This window comes from Saprolegnia parasitica (genome assembly GCF_000151545.1).
Source record: "Saprolegnia parasitica CBS 223.65 unplaced genomic scaffold supercont2.99, whole genome shotgun sequence".
In the NCBI taxonomy this organism is placed as follows: Eukaryota; Oomycota; class Saprolegniomycetes; order Saprolegniales; family Saprolegniaceae; genus Saprolegnia; species Saprolegnia parasitica.
In genome coordinates this window covers 42,617-60,810 of record NW_012156493.1, presented here as the reverse complement: position 1 = coordinate 60,810, position 18,194 = coordinate 42,617, and the positions used below count along the sequence as shown (strand labels likewise).

Below are 18,194 nucleotides of genomic sequence, written 5' to 3'. Positions count from 1 at the left end.
AAATTCAGCAACCATTACGAAGCGAACCCTTGTCCCGGCGCCCTTCAATCGCACCACCGATGCTCGACTTGTCTAGCGCCGACACGGCGGTGTTTCGCCCCGAATTTTGCACGACGCCGCAGGATATCAAGGCTACAACACGGTACAATCGCTGTAGATTGCAGTGAGGATACTGACGACAGAGGTGGCTAGACCGTTTAGTGCGTCCGCGACGACCGACAACGTCTTTGCCGTTGTCCACTTTGGCCAAGGATTCGAGCACCTAGGGCATGCAGCTCCGACGACATTTGTTGTGCTTCGACCGACGCGGCGGCTGGACGCTGCGACGGCCTGTGAGTTTTGGACCTGCCCCGCGGGCGAGCGGCGGGTCTACGATGGGCTTTACACACCGTTCGGCGCAACACGCGTCGTCGAGCAGGTAGCATAGCGAGGCGCAGCATTTATTTATTCTACGTTCTTAGAGCGCATCACCCATCTACAACGAGATGCTTGCCGTCAACGTCCCGTCCAATGTGCGCACTCGCGGCGTGTGGGGCGTCGTGCTCGAGGTCATCGCCAAAAGCGTTGATGGCCAAGACATACTTCTCTCGTCGGTGGCCATGCCGGTGGAGTATCTTCCGTTGGACTCGGAGGCGTCCATGCAACTGCAACTACCATCAGCATCGAGCGCGTCGCCGGCGTCGGCGAGCCTTCTGGTGACATTTTTTCGGACTCACCAGCTGTGTGTTCTCGCCATCTTGCAAGTACGAGCTCACGAGCAATCGATCGATAGGAGGCCTTCGCTGCACCGTGCCGAGCTGACGTTGGAGTGCATTGGGTCGAATGCAATGCACCCGAGCCTCGTCGACGACAGGACGCGGCTTCGACTCGAGATTTTGGACGCCGATGCGGCGGGGACAACCACTACTGTTCATGCGCCGCTCGTACGTATGTCAATTCCCGACGCGAGCTAAATCGCCCGTAGCCAGCGCCCGTTGTTGCTTCAGCCGATGCCCTGCGAGGTTGGCAGTCCATTCCTTGGCGACTGACCCCCGGAGGCCGCTGGGACGCCAATGCGTACCACTGGCAGTACCCAATGACGTTTGATTGCGCTTCGTCGCCGCTTCGAATCCAGTGCTCCGTGTATGCGCCCAACGCACGGGGCGAGGTATCTCCCAGTCTATTGTATTTTCGACTCTACGGCGCGCGATGATAGATGGTATGTGTCGGAGGTAGCCTTCCGATGACCGTGTCGCCTCCTCGAGCAACCGCGTCCGAGACCAAAACTGCCGTGGGCATTCCTCTTCAAATGCACTCGGCACCATACTCGCTCGTTCTTCGCGGTAGCGCAGCATTTTCTTGGCTAGCGCAAGATCAATGAATGGCTAGCTTCGCTCCGCATCTGGACGAGCGTCGAGACCTTTCGCAGCAAGCGCATCATGTGCACAAATCGAACGATTCTCAAGACGCACGCGTGGATGGGCGCAATCGCGAGGGGCCTCAGTCGCCACCCGATCTCGTCGGTTGTCGACACGGGTGGCATCTCTGGCGTCGTGGCGTCGCTCTTCCGAGACGGTGCTCCCGAGCCAAGGATACCAGAGCCTCGAATATTGGAACTCGCTGCCCTCGACCACAAGTCTGAGAAAGTCCCATTGAGCGTTGGTAGCCCGCCGCCGCTGGTCGCAACGCCGCGGGATGACATGCGTGATCAACTGCGAACGCTGTCGACGGAGCTGCGGTCCAAGCAGGCTACCATCGAAAAGGTATTTGTTTCATGGGTTTGATCAAGGACGCGACGCGTCGTAGCTGCACTTGGAGATGGACAAGCGAACGCAAGCACTGCGAACCTGTGGCATCGAAATCGTCGATCTTCGAGTCTTTGGCAGCTTGCGCACTGAACGTTACCTCATGATGCCTTGTAGAAAGCCCTGCAAAAGAGGACCAGCTACTGCAGACCCTTCAGGTCAAAATCAACAATTACGAAACCCTTGAGCAGCGCCAACAAGAGGTGCACAGAGAGTCGTGATGCGTGCTCACGTGTCTTCGATCTCTAGGAGCTGCAGTTATGCTTGGAAGGCGACCGCCTCACGACGAGCAACATGCCGTTGCTAGCACAGCACTACCGGAAGCTCCAATCCAAATACAACGACCTCGACCAAAGCCATCGCGACCTCACGCAAAAGCTTCTCTCGAGTCGAAATTTTGAAGCCGAGCTCTTGGCCGTCCAGGTACTTGCTTCATCGCTGGGTCGTCTGGACGCTGCGCTAGACCAAATACCGCGAAATGGAAGCTGCCCACGTCGCCCAAGCAGCGTACGTCCAGAAATCCCAGCGCGAGATGCAAAAAATCAGCGTATACAAGGTGACTCGATGACGAAAACCAGCAAAGGTTCATGGCGGCACTAGCAAACGATAAGTACGCAAGAGAGCGTCATTGCCAAGCTCGAGAAGCTCGTCGACGCCAAGCTTGGCGAAGCCAAGGCCAATTCGATTGGCCCAAATGTTCACGTACGCTAACTTATGCGTCGGGGCGCACTGACGCGCCTCGTGTAGGCAGAGATTTTTCGCCTGCGTCTCGAAAACGCCTTTTTGAAGGAGCAAGCCACGTACTAGAATGTTGCTGTCGTCGCGTCGAATTCCCATGTATGGTATTAGGTACCACATTGCGTCTGCCCGTGCCCACGAACCGGGGCTAGGCTCGGCTCGGACGATGGCGACCAAGCCGATGGTGCCTCCGTTGCGGCCACCTCGACAGGCCAACGGCGAGGCCTCTAGCGACAGGGACGAGCCCCCACCGACAAAGCTGTTTTTGCCGGCAATTGTGGCGCGCGCAGACAAAGCAGTCAACACGGAGACTCCAGCGGCACTGTCGAGCCCACGAACGGGCTCGACCGACGACAACAATGTGCTCGTGGTGCGGGTGCGGGTGCTGGAGGACCAACTGCGCGTGATCGCGACCAACGCCGCCCAAGAGAGAGATCGCGCAGCTCAAGGCAGCGCTCTTTGAACACGAAATGGGCGCCGTTTGGTAACTGACAATCTAAGATTGCCCTAGATTTGACATCCGTTATCCGGATATGAGTGTCATCCGGATACACGGTCGACCCCGAGCGTCGTCTTTTCGGTTCGTGGTCAAGATCGGTGGCATGTGGCGCAGCGTCCATCGCCTCCATGGCTTGACGTCCGCGCGGTCGCTCTCGACTGCGCCAGCGCTTGCTCTCCGCAGCGCTACGTTCATCCCGACGACGAAGGAGGTTCCGGCCGACGCAGCCATCCCCAGCCATCAGCTGCTGGTCCGCGCCGGCTTCATCCGCAAGACATCGAATGGCATCTACATGATGCTGCCGCTTGCTGGCCGGTCGCTCGCGAAGCTCGAAGCCATTATCGACACGCATATGCATGCAATCAAGTGCTCGAAGCTGAGTATGCCCTGCCTCCTCACGGCTGACCTCTGGCAGGAAACTGGTCGGTGGGAGTCGAGCGGTCCGGAGCTCTTCCGCGTGACGGATCGTCGCGACGTTGCCCATTGCCTCGGCCCGACGCACGAGGAGGTATTCACGTCGCTCGTCGCTTCGACCGTGTCGTCGCCCAAGCTTCTGCCATTGCGCTTGTACCAGATCGGCCGCAAGTACCGCGACGAGATCCGGCCGCGCTTCGGCCTCCTTCGCGCCAAGGAGTTTGTGATGAAGGACGCGTACACGTTCGACGTTGACCGCGCCGGTGCCGAGACGACGTACCACCTCATGGTGGACGCCTACCACAAGATCCTTGCGACGCTTCAGCTGCCAATCGCGCAGGTCGAAGCCGACACGGGCAACATTGGTGGCAGCCTCTCGCACGAGTTCCACGTGCTCTCGGGCTTTGGCGAAGACGCGCTCCTGTCGTGCTCGTCGTGCACGTACGCGGCCAACGTCGAGAAGGCGCGCGGTGTCTTGCCCGCGTCGAGCATCTCAGCCCCAATCGCGTCGCTGGGTGACCTCGTGGCGTCAACGCATGGATATGTCCCGACGCTCTACTTGGCCGAGAACAAGACGCAACTCGTTGTCGTCTTGACGCCGGAGGGTCGCGACGTGAACCCGCTTTCGCTCAAGGACCATATCGACGACGTCGATGGCCTTGTCCAAGTCAAGCCGGGTCATGTCGAGTGCGCGCTATCGCTGCCGTCGCCTCGCATCTTTGTCGACGCCGGCGTCGCACCGTCGGGCGGTCTCGCCGCCTTTCTCGCGGGCCAGAACGCCGTTTCCGGCCACTTTCGATTGGCCAAGGAGCACGACGGGTGTCCGTGTTGCGAGCACGGCAAGCTCGTCGAGAAACGGGGCATTGAAGTCGGGTACGAACGCCGGTTGATGTCATGTTTGACACTTGTGTGTTGCTAGACATGTGTTTTACCTTGGGCACAAGTACTCCAAGGCGCTCGGTGCGACGTACGTGGACACGCACGGAAAGGCGCAGAACATGGACATGGGCTGCTACGGCATGGGCGTCACGCGCCTCATGGCCGCGTCCGTCGAGAGCCTGCATGACAAGCACGGCATCGTGTGGCCGGACGCCATCGCGCCGTACAAGGCCGTCGTCATCGGTGTCGGCAAGGACACCGAGTCGACGGCGACGGCGGTCGCCACGGACCTCGCGGCCGCGCTGCCCGACGACGTTATGCTCGACGACCGGTGGGCCGAGCGCCCAGGCGTCAAGCTCACGGAGGCCGAGCTCATTGGGTACACATGGCGTATCGTGGTCGGAAGCGGTTCGCCACCGAGGGGCTCCTCGAAGTGCTGCACCGTCCCAGCATGAATGTGTCCTACGTAGCGCCGTCGGAGCTGCGGGCGCACGTCGGTGCCTGATGATGCAGCCGTTGCTCACGCTCGGCCCTGGACCAATATGCAGCCGTGTTGGCATCGACGCGACGGAGCACCGTGATCACGAAGCACCCACGCGTAGCAATAATCAAGAACTTCGTTTCTACTCGTTGAGGTACGGCTTCTGCCCAAGGCTTCTGCCGGTCGAACTGCCCAAACGGGTGTCTGTCACGCGCGCGATGTCGTGTGATCACACCGGCGGAAGACCCAGATGTGGCGCTGGACAGGATGATAGGACTGTATACCGGATCGTTGGAAAGCGCGTGCATTCTCAAGGTCCCCAGATATTCTGAAGCAACAGGCTTGTTCCTGAACCATGTACTAGATGCGGGTAGGAATCATCTTGTCAATCTGGAATCATCGTCTATTCGATTCTGGCCCGACGAACGGCTTCTTAAATAATCGAGCTACCACAGGAACGGAAAGCCTGGTAATGTACAGTGCGCGTCAAGTCTTCTACGGCGTGTTCACGAGGCGAAAGTGCTGCGTGCACATGCCTTGGCGCCGCGCCTTCTTGCCGCAGTGGGCCACATCGCAAGGGCGACCACCGCCATGCTTAATGCAGTAGCCGTTCCCACGGTCTTTGGCATTACACGACGGGTCCTTGCACGATCGCTTCCCGCCGTGGCGGTGGCAGAGACCGTTGCGCTGTGAGACGCGCTCGCAGGCCTCGACCGTGCAGTACTTGGACGGGCGCCAGCGTGGCTTGGTCGGCACCACTGCCGTCACCTCAACTGGGGCAATGCTGGGCTCGCACAAGAGGCTCTTGATTGACGGAAGTGCGAACGTCGTCGGCGCGGGACGCGTTTGCTCATAGGGCGGGGACGACACGAGGTGGTCGCGGAAGAGCATCGACGGCAGAAGCACCATGTCTCGCGGGTGCGCGGGCAGCGGTGCGGCGGCATAGTAGGGGGCCTCCGAGTAGTGGTGGTACATCATGATGCTGCGTTGGTCGTTTGGGCGCCAATCTCGAAATGCAATTTCGCAGTGGAAAGAAGATCGAAGCGAATATTACCCGCGCATCATCCCACTCTCATGGCGAAAGCAGCTGTTTTGTTATCATGAGTGCGCCGTACCACCTCGACACTACAGCTTTGTATGAAGTAGATCCGGGATGTAAACCAGATGGCGATAGGGCCATTGTTTACGTTGCAGAGTTGGCCCTTCTCCACGTCATCCTGGATGAGAAGATCCACGCCGTGGTACGGCGCTGCGGTAAGCCGCTGTCCGCAGATCACACTCTGCTACGGTCGATCGCTCGTCGCGAAGAGGAGAGGCTGTCGTCATGCAGCGAATTCATAGTGAATGAGGCGCTACTAGGCAATGTCGAGACGGTGCGAGAAACGTGGCCGCAGGTCTATTCTACAGCGGCCACTGGGACACCGGCTGCCGAACGCGGCGTCGGCGTTTAGTACACCAGAAAAAAGATCGCTTTTTCTCTGCGACACGTGGTGGAGACCCGGAATTTGATTCCTCCAGGACCGGCGCGGCGGTACTGTAAACTAAACGACGCGACGGCATTACGCGCTGCCAGACCTGTTTAGAGGACAACCATGGCGTCTGTACACCGTGTCTGTTGTTCGACGAGATCTTTGAATGGCCAAACAAAAGCTGTGCGAATGGCACTCTCCATGCCTCTTGCACACCGCTGCGATGTGGTGACAAGTCTCTTTGCAGCGCTAAATAATGCCGACGTGGTACGCCCACTTCAAGGATCCGATGCATCATCAGTTGCGATTAGTGCATCAGGTGCATTCTTGGGTGCAGCGTCGCCCTACGTCGCAAAACAGAGCAATCCGTGTTAAGAAGAAACATCGAATTTTGGTGCTTCACTCGCACCCGCATGGACAAGAAGCGGTGACGTCGAAGCTCGCAATGGCCATAAAACAAAGGCGCTCAGTGTTATGGAATAATGGGACACCGACCACAATGTATACCAGTATGTACTCGTTGCGACCATGACGTATTTGCTCGAGCAATCGCGGTATTGACTGTTTCAAGCAGCTCGACGACGCCGAGTCCATGTGATTGAAAGAAGCCATCAACGACGACGACGACGACGACGTACGTGTATACGTAGTCGATACGAGGAGCGAATGACGTACTAGATGGAGTGGCGCTCTACTGTCATGCAGTCACTTTGAACGGATGGGGATGGGCCGACGACGACGACGACGCGGGGCGCCGAGCCCTGCAGCTCGGACTGGAAAACGCGAATACCACGAAGCGACTGGGCTCTTGATTGCTCGACGTACGTTGGCACGTCGCAGCAGCACCGCGAACGAAGCCGAAAGACCTTGCGACGACGTTGGGTATGCTACACCGCAGTCATCTTTCTATTAGTGCTGGAACGAGCAGGAGATTGCAATGACATTTCCTGTCTCCTGGTGCTGGACATAACTTGCCGCTGCACGCAGTGCCAAGTTCGGGCAGCTAAATAGGCCCTCTTTGTGATTGCGGACAGATATGACATGTTGGCGACGTAAATTCGCTGGCTTTCCCCTCCAACGAGGCGTAGCATCATACAACGCTATATAGACCGAGTGGATAACAAAACAATCCATTTCTCTGCTTTAAATAAAGGTACGCTCATGCATCCTCCGGATCCATTAGCACGCGTCGTTGACCAGCACCATGCGGTGGTGCTGTGTGCACAGGCCTTGACGGCGAGCCTTCTTTGTGCATTGAGCGACATCACAGGGCCGGCCACCACCGTGCTTGATGCAGTAGCCGTTGCCGCGGTCCTTTGCGTTGCACGATGCATCCTTGCACGTGCGCTTTCCGCCGTGGCGGTGGCAGAGACCGTTGCGCTGTGAGACGCGCTCGCAGCCCTCGACCGTGCAGTACTTCGAGTGGCGCCAGCGCGGAGATCGTGTCGTCATTGGGCTAGGTGTCGTTGGGCCTGGAGTAGTCGGGTGCAAGAGGGCTTCAATACCGGGAAGGCGCGTCGGCGCTGGTGCGCAGAGCATAGAGGGCAGAAGGACAACGTTGAGAGGGCGGTGCCACAGTGGCGTTGTGGCCGGCATCAAGGCTGTTGTCATTCTCGTCTTGGATTGGTGGCAAGTTGGAAAGTGAGGCGAGCAAGCTGTGCACTGTCTACGATGGCCACACAGACGACGTGACACGCCACATGTTTCGTGCGACCTTCGAAGTGGTGGCAACATACCACCAGTGCGCTAATTAGGTCACCGTGCCCCCTCCGTCGTGGCGCCACGCGAGAATGGAGGCCAAGATACGGCGTTCCATCGTGGGATTGGTGCATTCAAGAATCAGCGCGCCAATCACGTACTATCTGGACTGAAAATCGGACTTGTCCGAATTGAGGGCGGTGGTAATGTCGACGCGGTAAGGCATGAGTAAACAGCGCGACGACAACGGCTCCATGTGCCAACATCGTCCCACGCTCGTCGATTCGGTTGCAGTAGCCTCCGACGACGATGACTCCACGCCGCCTCCTCTGCTTTACCCGTCGTCGCACCTACTAGTGCGCGGCGGGTACCAAACGTTCTTGATGATGGCACAGGCGACACGAATCGAACGGACGATCATTGTGTAGCATCATCGTTCGCACCACATCTCGCTCGCTGGGAATAGAATCGAGCACATTACCGCCGGAGCGGAGAGGAGATGCTAAGTTCTGGCGGTGCACTGCGTCAACAACAGACGTGTAAATGACTGCTAGTGGGTCCATACATTATTCGACGTTTGCCTATTACTGCATACTGTAGTTTGCCTGCGTCATGCATCACGGAAACGCGATGCTGGCCGGTGATCGTTGGTTCATTGGGGACGCGTACCCATGGTCGTTGGCTTGGATGATCTTGACCACATTGGTGCGCCCTGGTGCGCCCTCGACGAGCCCGTGCAAGACGACGACGATGTCCATGCTCGCGATCCAGCGTTGACGCTTGGCGTGCTCGATTGCAATGTCAATCAGGTCGTCCGTGCCGCTCATCGAAGCCACTTTGAGGCACGTGATGCCGCTAGTACGCCTTCATTCTCCCGCCCGATGAATCATTACACGTACCGAGAAAGGCCTGTGAGCTGGCGTGCGACGTACGGCTCGGCCGTCACCGCCAGGACGCGCGCTGCTGGACGGTACTTGGCGATGCATTTGGCTGTGTAGCCCGAGTCGGTAAGCGCCACGATGAGCTTGGCCTGGATGTCAATCGCCGTCTCGACGGCCGACGAAGCCATGGCTTCGCATATGCTAATGGGCTTGGGCGTCGCGTCGCGCAGGTTGGTGTACAGCGTCGGGTAGTGCAGTGAGCCTACGTCGGCTGTGGTGACATTGGATGTTGTTGATGCAAAAGGCTACCCTCTGCTTCGATGCAGATGCGCGCCATGGTCGTGACCGCTTCCACGGGATATTGGCCCTTGGCGGTTTCTCCAGAGAGCATGACACAGTCCGTGCCATCGAGGACAGCGTTGGCCACGTCAGTGCACTCAGCGCGGGACGGCGTCGGGCATTTCGTCATCGATTGGAGCATCTGCTTTGCGTTAGCGATTATAAGACGGGACCCGCACCTGCGTGGACGTCACGACAGGCTTGTTGGCGAGGTTGGCTTTGCGAATGATGAGTTTTTGCGCCATAAACACCTGCTCTGGGGCCAGCTCCATGCCGAGGTCGCCGCGGGAGACGTGGACGCCATCGGCTTCCGCGATGATTTCATCAATGTTACGTAGCGCCTCGAGGCTCTCGATCTTGGCGTGCACACGGATGTACTTGCCAGCTTCCCCAAGGCAGGCCCGGATCGCACTATGGACGACTCAGTGGTCTTCAAACCGAAATGCGCATACCGGACGTTGGCAGCAGACCGGACAAACGAACCAGAGACAATGTCAACGCGCTGTGGGATGGCAAATTCGCGTAGATCGTGCTCGTCCTTGGTCGTGATGCCAGGGATACGCAGCGCAGCCCCTACGTTGTCGTGAGACAACACGTTGCGCGTCAAGAGGTACCGGGCAGGTTCATATTTTTGCGCTCGTCGAGCACGTAGTTGTTTTGGACTTGCGTCACGACTTCGGTAGCGCTTTTGCAGGCCAGCACTTTGAGCGTGAGCCCACCGTCGTCGACGAGGATCGTGGACCCCGGTGACACGGACGTCGCGAGATGCGCGTAATTGCATCCGATGCGCGTCGCGTCGCCGTCCTGAAAAGACTCGTCGGCCACGAGCACGAGCTCCTGGCCCGAGACGAGATGCACGGGTATGTGGTCCTTCAAGGGTCCTACAGAATAGATGTTGATTCCGAGACAGGATTTCCGGCGATTACCTGTTCGGATCTCAGGGCCTTTGGTATCGAGGAGCACGGCACAGTGGCACCCGGGGCGCGTCTGCATCGCGTCGCGAAGATTGGACAGCGACCGTGCATGCAGTGCATGGTCGCCATGGGAGAAGTTGAAGCGTGCGACGTTCATGCCAGCGTCGAGCAGTCGCCCGAGCATCTCCGTGGACCAGCAGCTCGGGCCGATAGCGCATATAATCTTGGTTTGGCGAAAGCGTCCGAGCGTGTAGCTGCGGTCGAGGATCTGCGCCAGCGAGATGCCAACCTTGTAGACCTACACAGTGAGCGTGGATGAGGACGAGGCTGCGCTGCCAACGGCACGCACCGGCTTGTCGCCGTTGGTTTGGTTCTCATGCAGCTGCGACGACACGCTGCGCGGCCGGTGCTCCCAGCCCCCGCGGAGCGTGAGCCGATGGCGCGGCGACAAGGTCTGGTTCTCGCTGTGCATGCCTCAGGCTTCCAAATCTTTGCATGTTTCTTTTTCGTTGGAAAATAAATAAATTCCAACCAATCGCACAACAGCAGCGGTCACGGGGCGCGGGGCGCCACCACTGCGTGAACGTTCAACGAGCGATGGGCATACGTCGCAACGCACACGACGGTGGTAAGCGTGCGACGAGCCGCCGCTGATCCGCAGCGTACCGAGGCTGTCCCCTCGGCACGAGCCCAGAGCGGACTAAACCAACACGCTCTGGAGCAAAAGATATGGCCATCCAACAAGAATACCTGGAGTATCCTGGCGGCGGTCAGGTGCGCGAGGTCATGCTCCATCACGAACCTCGTGTTGCGGATGACGAACCTCGAATCTCGCCGACGCAGCTTCAAGGAGATGTAACGCGTCGTGGGCTCCTCGCATGTCCGTTAACGATCGCCTCCAACGACTTTGTCCGACGGGTGGTCGTCGATGGTGGACACCAAAGCATCCCCCTTGGGAGCCAACGCTGGAAGGGGCAAGTTCGTACTGCGTCGACGTATTGAACCTTTGCCATTGGCTTCTTCCTCCCAATCGTCGATGACGACAGAGCGCACGTGGTCGGACCAGATGGGCGTCCCCTGGTACCCGTCCCCAAACTTCAACTGATCCGTCGCGTTCGATGACCAGGTTTCCGCCATTGGCCTGGGCGCCTCTGTTCTTAGCGCTGTGGTGCGGTAAATGTCCAGGGAAGGATGGATCATAATAAATAGCACTAATGTTAAGATGGGCTAGCGAGCCTACACGACGAGTGGTCCGGCGGTCATTGCACCGGTGCTGTGTCGCCGGGGCCGCGTGGTCGGCGCAAGCACCATGTCTTTGCAGCTGCTGAGATGGCGGTGGTCGTCTTGGTGGGTATCGCAAGCAAGAGGCAGTTGGAAGTGGACGCGCTTGGTGGGTCTCGCTTTCCGTGCCTTTCGGAGGCTCGACTTGCCCGTGTGCGCCACCTTGACGACGATACGCGGCAGAATGTCAATGGCCGCTTCGTCGGTGTCGTCGTCCGTGGCGCACTCGTCACCGAGGGCAGGCTCAAGGCAGGCTTGGTACACGCCGTAGCTGAGGACTACGAGCGTCGGGATCAAGACAGAGTAGCGCGGGAGGATCATGCGAGGCGATGTGGCGGCGTCCGTGCAAAAGATAAACTAACGGCAACTTCGAAAGTCGGGTCTAGTATACACACAACGATCGACCAATGAAAAATTCGCATGGCACTGACACATCCCCAAAGCCACGCTGTGACGTGGCAGCGCCGTGTCGCAGCACCTCTACCGCCAACAGGAGGACTTGACGGCGTCGTGAAGGTTGAGCGATACCAATGCCGCTATAGTGTGGTTGCATATGAACCATGCTGCCATCCAGTATTCTACTAAAGGTGCCCGTATAGCGCATAGCATAGCAATGAGCGTGGACGCCCAGTCGTTTGGGGCAAGATATCGAAGGTAGGTGGTAGTTGCGCCAGAAATATGCTTGTCTTTGTCTTCGATTTCAGACAGTGTCTTTACCACGCGGGCGTACGGGCTGCGAAACATAGATGACCGTTGGGTCGTTCGGGTCCACATACGCCTTGCGCTGCTTCTCTGCAAACGCCTCGTCGACAAGCCCCGCTAGAACATGCGCTTGGACATCGATCACGGTGCAAGTACGAACGATGTACCATGCTTCTTGTGCTCCATGAGGCGAAGAAAGATGGGCAAGAACGTGCCTGTGCCACCGTTCGGGAACGAAACACGCCACTCGATCGGCGTCGCCACGTCCCCTTCGTCCGTGCCCACCTAGTTGCCTTGGCGTCTCAACGCTGTATGGTGTCGTGTTACCGGGAAGACGTCGCCAGAAATGTTGCACGAGCCAAACATTGGCTGGTTGAACTTGTCGTCCGCAATGTTATCCAGTGGGATTTCCTACGTTCGTGTTCAGGCACACATAGCACCACCAGCTAACGCGCTCACAAAGGCTTGAAAGAACCGACCGTGCTGCGTTGCGGCCTTGTCGGCGCAAAACACGAGTCGCTGAGTCGTTATGTAGATGCGACCGGAGGCCTTGAACTTATGTCTACTCCCGGCATCGCCACTGCGCGTGTACTGGGGATCGTACGCACCCGTCGACAAGGCACTGGAACGCGATCGACGGTCGCTCCAGAATGAACACTTCGTCCGTGTTGGCTAGGGGCAGTGCCTTGCCATTGTCACTGAAGAGCGTGGGCGCAAAGGACATGGTATGTGCGATGAAGTCGAGTAAATTTAGGCCTGCCGAAGGTTTCGCGCTCAGGCACAACGCACACCTCGTCGAAGTCTCGGCCCAGCGATGCAGTTCCACGGAGCAGGAATTGCAATTTGCGAGACTTCGACTTTGCGTGGGTGTTGAAGAGCCTTCTGCTCGAAATTAATGTACAGTTTGGTGCGAGGCAGTGGCGGTCGCTTGGGTCCAGGGTCGTCTCTTGGCCTCCAGAGAGATTTCCAGGAGTTGGATTCAATAATTTATGCTCTGTCTATCTAGCTTAGTAATTATTATAAGTGGCTGGATTTAGCCAATCAATCCACTTGGATTTTTAGAAACACTGCACAAAGCTGACAATGACGACGTGGGCTCATCGTGTCGGATTGGATTGCCTGCCTTGCTCTGCGATTGGTCGCATTTATAGCCAACCAGTTGACGCTATTCTACTGGTAGGTTGCCGCCACACGTGTTCCTCCAAGAAACGTCTGTACAAATTGTATAGACTTCAAATCACACCGTAGACTCGCGCTCATGGTGATAACGCTGGTGATAACGTACGGTGTGGCTCGCGGTGCCTTTCATCGAATGGCGGTGGTCTGGGCCGTGGTGCGTTGTTGAGAACGCTGCCGCGATGAAATCGACGTACCGGTACATTTGTACAACCAGGTGCTGCGTCTACTCTTTTTTTACGAATTGCGCGCTATAGTAGCAAACATATTGCTTCGACAACTCTGGAAGCATGCGCGAAGATTGTAAACAACTCTTGGTTTCTCCTCCATAGTAATACGTAGCGTGAAGTAATAGCGTTAAGCCTCTTATTAATCCTGGTAGGAACGTTTACGTGGTGTACCAGCATCCCAGGGGATTAATTCGGCGTGTCGTGTCTCAATCCGGCCAACCCATTGGCTATATATACGGCCATTTTGACCAATGAAACGCAGTTTCATTGGTCTAAGCCAATCATATCGCGCCAAATGTGTCCTTTTAAGTGCGAATTGGAAATTCCTGTTAAGTGCTGTCACATCGCCGGACGTTATACTTGATTAAAGTATAACAATTTCGATTAAGTACGACGGCGCACTTGACTGAAATTCACGCAACTTTCCGATTAGGTGCGAATGTGAAAGCGCGCGAGGACTGCAGCAAGCGACGCGCCGTCGTCGCAAATACCGGTTAACAACGCTTCGCATTCAAAAGTTCCTACCAGCTCACCCCGCACGGGACCTGTTAGTAGCGAGGACCGACCCCATAACGTCACTACGATCAGTACGTGCCCTCACAGTCTACGTACTGCGTCCGCATAATATCAATTGGATAATTGTAGATCGATACGTTGTTTGACCACCAAGAGCTGCCGTCATGGAGTGTTCCCGCTCACTTGAACGATGGCGACTTTGGCGCCAAATTGATCCTTTTAAAACACATTACCTATGATATACAATACATGATATACAGTATTACCTCTCTCTCGTCTGGTATTTACATTTACATTTGCGCTAGAAGAATATAGTGTGACACAAGATACTGTGAGCGCATGCCTTCCGAACCGGGAGCGCGCTGTAAACATCAAATCATCATATCGTGCGTTGTCTTCATGTATGCCCTTGATAGCACTACACGATTGCTTTGTTTCGTACGAAACACTTCAAGCAAGGCTCTATTGGAGCTTTTTGCAAGGCGCCGACGAGAGCTCTGGGCGTTTAATCATGTATAGTGTGACCAGAGGCGTGAAATAGCGTACGAATGTATCCAAACTCGATCACAACCAAGTGCTTCAGGCTTCGGGAAGGAACGAGATGCTGTCGCTTTCTCGCGCGCCTGCCATCGTGGCCCGCGCGCTCGTTCGCTACAAGAAGACAAAGGCTTCGCCGAGCGCCTCTGGTACACGCATACATGGAGGTCAACCTTAGGCGCTCACTGCAGCTTCTGCAGGCGACAAGGGCCAAGCGTTGCAGATGGCCATTCGCCAGATCGAGAGCAGCTTTGGCAAGGGCGCTGTGATGCAACTCGGCGCTAGGTACGTGCAGCCTCGTGGTCTCGTTAGCTCTATGCCGAACCTTGGCTAGTGGCGTCGCCCACGACATAGACGTCGTATCAACGGGTTCGCTCTCGTTGGACGTAGCACTTGGCATCGGCGGTCTGCCGCGCGGGTCTCTCATCATCGACGCTATAACCATAAGGAAGCTCACTACTGTATGAAATAGGCGGGTGATTGAGGTGTATGGTCCGGAGAGTTCGGGCAAGACGACGCTTGCCCTCCACTGCATCGCCGAAGCCCAAAAGAACGTAGGACGACGCTCAATCCGCTGTACGTGAGTCTGAACGGTGCATTGATTGTTTAGGGTGGAACTTGCGCGTTCATTGACGCCGAGCATGCAATCGACGGCCACTATGCCAAGGCTCTAGGTACGTAAAATGACGAAACAATTAGCGCACACCCCTTGATTAGGCGTCAACATTGACGAGCTTTATGTGTCGCAGCCCGACTCTGGCGAACAAGCGCTCGAAATTGCCGACACGTTGATTCGGTCCGGAGCCATCGACGTGGTTGTCGTTGACAGTGTCGCTGCGCTCGTGCCGCGCGCCGAGCTCGAGGGCGAAATGGGCGACCAGCAGATCGCGCTGCAGGCACGTCTCATGAGCCAGGTAGGACGTGTTCCAACAGTGAGTTCTGTGCTCCATTGGCACGTGCAGGCGCTGCGCAAGCTCACAGGGTCTCTCTCCAAGTCGAACTGCATGATCATATTCCTCAACCAGATCCGCCAAAAGGTTGCAACAATTTCTTTAATCGCAACCTTTACGTAGCTCTCTCTTAGGTTGGTATCATTTTTGGGTCCCCTGAAGTCACGTCCGGCGGCACGGCGTTGCGCTACTATGCATCGAGTACTCTATGCTAGACTGCGTCGAGCTCGAGCTCACCGGGCCGTAGTTCGTCTCGATATTCGCCGCAAGACCCAAATCAAGGAAGGCGAAAACGTATGTTGTGCTCTCCTTTCTCTGCAGTCATCAATGTTGGCACACCAGATCATTGGCAATGAGACCGTCGTCAAGGTGGCCAAGAACAAGCTCGCGCCGCCCTTTAAAGTCGCCAACTTTGACGTAATTTACGGCAAAGGCATCGACCGCATGTCCGAGATCGTACGTTTCTCATTCATCAGATACTACACACCAAGACGGATGCTTTTAGCTCGACCTCGGCACGCAGGTTGGCGCCATGAAGCGGTCCGGCTCGTGGTATGCCTACAACGACGGTACTCAATAACTGCGCGCTATGAAGGTTCCATCTCCTGTATGACTAGAGCCAATTGGGCAAGGACGCAGCAAGGTTTTTTGACGTGGCGCAGTCGGTTTTGACTCAACCGCTTTCATGACGTAGGCCAAGCAGTTCCTTGAGGCGCACCCAGACATTGCGCGGACGATCGAGGCTCAGATTCGCGCTGCGCTCTTGACGCGCGACGCCCCACCAGAGCCTTCGCCAGTGCCTGTGGAACCAACGCCTGGTATCGACGTCGATGGGGTTGACATCCACGCCATTATGGCCGAGGTACACGACATGGAGAAAACCGTGCACATCGAGGAGGACACCACCACGACAACCCGATAATGAGTGCGCTGGTCAACCGCTTAAGACTAGATCATACAGATGGCGGTGTCTTAGATATTTGTTACTTAGTTTTGCTCGTCCTGGATCCCTTGTTCCGTGATCGAGTACATGGCTTCGGCCTCGGGGAGGATCGGCGAGTCGATCACCTTCATGACCCGGTTTTCGCCACGAGCCTTCTTGAGACGCAGCCTACGTCGTTGGATTTGAGGGACGGCGCGCTCGCGACGGACGATATTCTACCGCGTGCACGAGGCGTGCGCCATGATGTTGCCGCCAATCGGCTGCAGCGGATCCTTCGAAAACATGCCCGAGTCCGGGTTCGCTGTCATCTACGACGTGTGAGTGACTGCGCCGGGCCACCACTGTGTGTCGTGTACCTGGTTGGTGATGACGACTGCGACACCAAACTCGTCTGCCATACGTGTGAGGGCTCGAAGAAACCTACAAAAAGTCAATGCGCCTGGTCGATAAAAATACGTCCAAGTACTTGGCCAATTCTTGCTGACGAGCAGCCAGCTCGCCCCGTCCCGAATAGTCGGTGCGGAAGAGTGCAGTGGCACTATCAACGACCACGAGCGCGTATCGCGATTCTGCCATCATCGCGGATGCTTGCGAAAGGAGTTGCATCTGGTGCTCCGAATTGTACGCACGGGCGAACGCGACGTTGTCAAGGACGCTGTCGCCTAGGATTTTGATCGACGTGATGAGTACTCGACATCATACAGTAGATCGTGCGTCGAGCAAGTACCGTCGAGGCCGTAGCGTTCGGCGATCGCGACTAGGCGCTGCGGCCGGAACGTTCCTTCGGTGTCAATGTACAAGGCTTTTCCTTCACCTCCACCCTTGTCGACGGGAAGTTGGCAAGTGACGCACAATTGATGGCAAAGCTGCGTCTTCCCAGTGCGGAACTCGCCGAACATTTCGGTGATGGAGCCTGTCTCGAAGCCTCCGCGGAGCAGTTCATCGAGCGCTGTTGAGCCCGTCGTGAGGGTGATAAGGTCCTTACGACTTTGGAGCACGTCGGAGGCCTAGCACGCCATAAAGGTCAGGGCATGCCATGGATCGCATGGGACCCACCGTCGTAAAGCCCACGTTGACCATCTCACGAGACGCCTTTATCATCTTGTCAGCCTTGGCTTCAGTGATACCCTTGATCGCGATGAGCTGCTTCTTGGTGGCCATCGCAATCGCGTCGACCGTGTGGAAGCCGGCGTCCTTCAGCTTGTTGATATCCGAGGTATTGATCCCCGACTGCTCGAGCGCATTGATCCCACATGGGCCCTGGATCTGTGCTTGGCCCATGTCTTCCTCGGCCATCTCGGCATCGTGCTCGTAGTGCGCTCCTTGCATCATGCCACTCATGCTGGGCGAGTTAGCTTGAAGATGGCGAATGTTGGCAACTGAGGACGCAAATACCCGTCAAGCCATATTATTATTATTCGAGCTTATTTTAATTCTATCTGCTTAAAAAATAGCGCGGCAATGTATCGGAACTTGGGCGTTCCCGCCCCCACTTGCGATTAAAAATTGCAGACCCAAACGCGTTCCCGCCAATTGTATACTTTAACCCAACGTTATAGGTCAAACAGGATTTACACTCGGCGCTGGGTTTCACACATTAAGGGACGCTACAAAGCCCCAGTGAAGGAGCCGCCGGTAAGAGCAAACCCAAGGTTCAATACCTCAGCATGCGCACTGTGCGTCGCATTCTCACAAGCACCCTAACTCACACTGGGTGATTCAGCATCGTCCTTGAAGACCGCTGAGTGAAGGTCTCGCTGTCA

General features: G+C 56.7%; 8 protein-coding genes across 8 annotated transcripts in view; 4 read left to right on the top strand and 4 right to left on the bottom strand.

The window, feature by feature from the left end:
- Positions 1–59: 59 nt before the first annotated feature.
- Positions 60–953, top strand: SPRG_12505 (hypothetical protein; the record flags this gene model as incomplete). The annotated part of the gene is made up of 3 exons (XM_012352416.1): positions 60–142; positions 193–418; positions 462–953. The coding sequence occupies 3 exons, from the start codon at positions 60–62 to the stop codon at positions 951–953; spliced, it is 801 nt and encodes a 266-aa protein (XP_012207806.1).
- Positions 954–1,222: 269 nt separating this feature from the next.
- SPRG_21156 (hypothetical protein) lies at positions 1,223–2,985 on the top strand (the record flags this gene model as incomplete). The annotated part of the gene is made up of 8 exons (XM_012352451.1): positions 1,223–1,322; positions 1,369–1,554; positions 1,902–1,987; positions 2,034–2,207; positions 2,248–2,340; positions 2,385–2,486; positions 2,532–2,584; positions 2,634–2,985. 8 exons carry the CDS (start codon positions 1,223–1,225, stop codon positions 2,983–2,985), a joined length of 1,146 nt encoding a protein of 381 aa, XP_012207841.1.
- Positions 2,986–3,075: 90 nt separating this feature from the next.
- Positions 3,076–4,947, top strand: SPRG_12504 (prolyl-tRNA synthetase). Its single transcript, XM_012352415.1, has 2 exons — positions 3,076–4,308; positions 4,355–4,947. Exons 1-2 carry the CDS (start codon positions 3,125–3,127, stop codon positions 4,767–4,769), a joined length of 1,599 nt encoding a protein of 532 aa, XP_012207805.1. The 5' UTR covers positions 3,076–3,124; the 3' UTR covers positions 4,770–4,947.
- A 237-nt stretch (positions 4,948–5,184) lies between these two features.
- On the bottom strand, positions 5,185–5,773 carry SPRG_12503 (hypothetical protein; the record flags this gene model as incomplete). Its single annotated transcript, XM_012352414.1, has 1 exon — positions 5,185–5,773. The coding sequence occupies one exon, from the start codon at positions 5,771–5,773 to the stop codon at positions 5,291–5,293; it is 483 nt and encodes a 160-aa protein (XP_012207804.1). The 3' UTR covers positions 5,185–5,290.
- A 2,733-nt stretch (positions 5,774–8,506) lies between these two features.
- On the bottom strand, positions 8,507–10,598 carry SPRG_12502 (pyruvate kinase). The gene is made up of 8 exons (XM_012352413.1): positions 10,446–10,598; positions 10,109–10,394; positions 9,797–10,063; positions 9,635–9,755; positions 9,362–9,593; positions 9,153–9,324; positions 8,862–9,105; positions 8,507–8,817 (listed from the first exon to the last, which is right to left on the bottom strand). Exons 1-8 carry the CDS (start codon positions 10,566–10,568, stop codon positions 8,580–8,582), a joined length of 1,683 nt encoding a protein of 560 aa, XP_012207803.1. The 5' UTR covers positions 10,569–10,598; the 3' UTR covers positions 8,507–8,579.
- A 734-nt stretch (positions 10,599–11,332) lies between these two features.
- SPRG_12501 (hypothetical protein) lies at positions 11,333–12,822 on the bottom strand (the record flags this gene model as incomplete). Its single annotated transcript, XM_012352412.1, has 6 exons — positions 12,688–12,822; positions 12,539–12,641; positions 12,407–12,490; positions 12,247–12,364; positions 12,108–12,196; positions 11,333–11,734 (listed from the first exon to the last, which is right to left on the bottom strand). Exons 1-6 carry the CDS (start codon positions 12,801–12,803, stop codon positions 11,333–11,335), a joined length of 912 nt encoding a protein of 303 aa, XP_012207802.1. The 5' UTR covers positions 12,804–12,822.
- Positions 12,823–14,602: 1,780 nt separating this feature from the next.
- Positions 14,603–16,420, top strand: SPRG_12500 (RecA protein; the record flags this gene model as incomplete). The annotated part of the gene is made up of 13 exons (XM_012352411.1): positions 14,603–14,687; positions 14,739–14,823; positions 14,873–14,956; positions 15,011–15,092; positions 15,149–15,212; positions 15,256–15,452; positions 15,501–15,575; positions 15,623–15,689; positions 15,736–15,782; positions 15,831–15,944; positions 15,994–16,057; positions 16,106–16,131; positions 16,183–16,420. 13 exons carry the CDS (start codon positions 14,603–14,605, stop codon positions 16,408–16,410), a joined length of 1,218 nt encoding a protein of 405 aa, XP_012207801.1. The 3' UTR covers positions 16,411–16,420.
- Positions 16,421–16,475: 55 nt separating this feature from the next.
- SPRG_21155 (hypothetical protein) overlaps positions 16,476–18,194 on the bottom strand; it is a gene marked incomplete at both ends in the record, with an annotated part of 4,216 nt that continues 2,497 nt past the window's right edge. Inside the window, 6 exons of the mRNA XM_012352450.1 lie at positions 16,476–16,599; positions 16,651–16,739; positions 16,788–16,851; positions 16,898–17,093; positions 17,159–17,438; positions 17,488–17,810. Coding sequence (XP_012207840.1) covers positions 16,476–16,599; positions 16,651–16,739; positions 16,788–16,851; positions 16,898–17,093; positions 17,159–17,438; positions 17,488–17,810 — 1,076 coding nt within the window. The remainder of the gene's footprint in view (positions 16,600–16,650; positions 16,740–16,787; positions 16,852–16,897; positions 17,094–17,158; positions 17,439–17,487; positions 17,811–18,194) is intronic.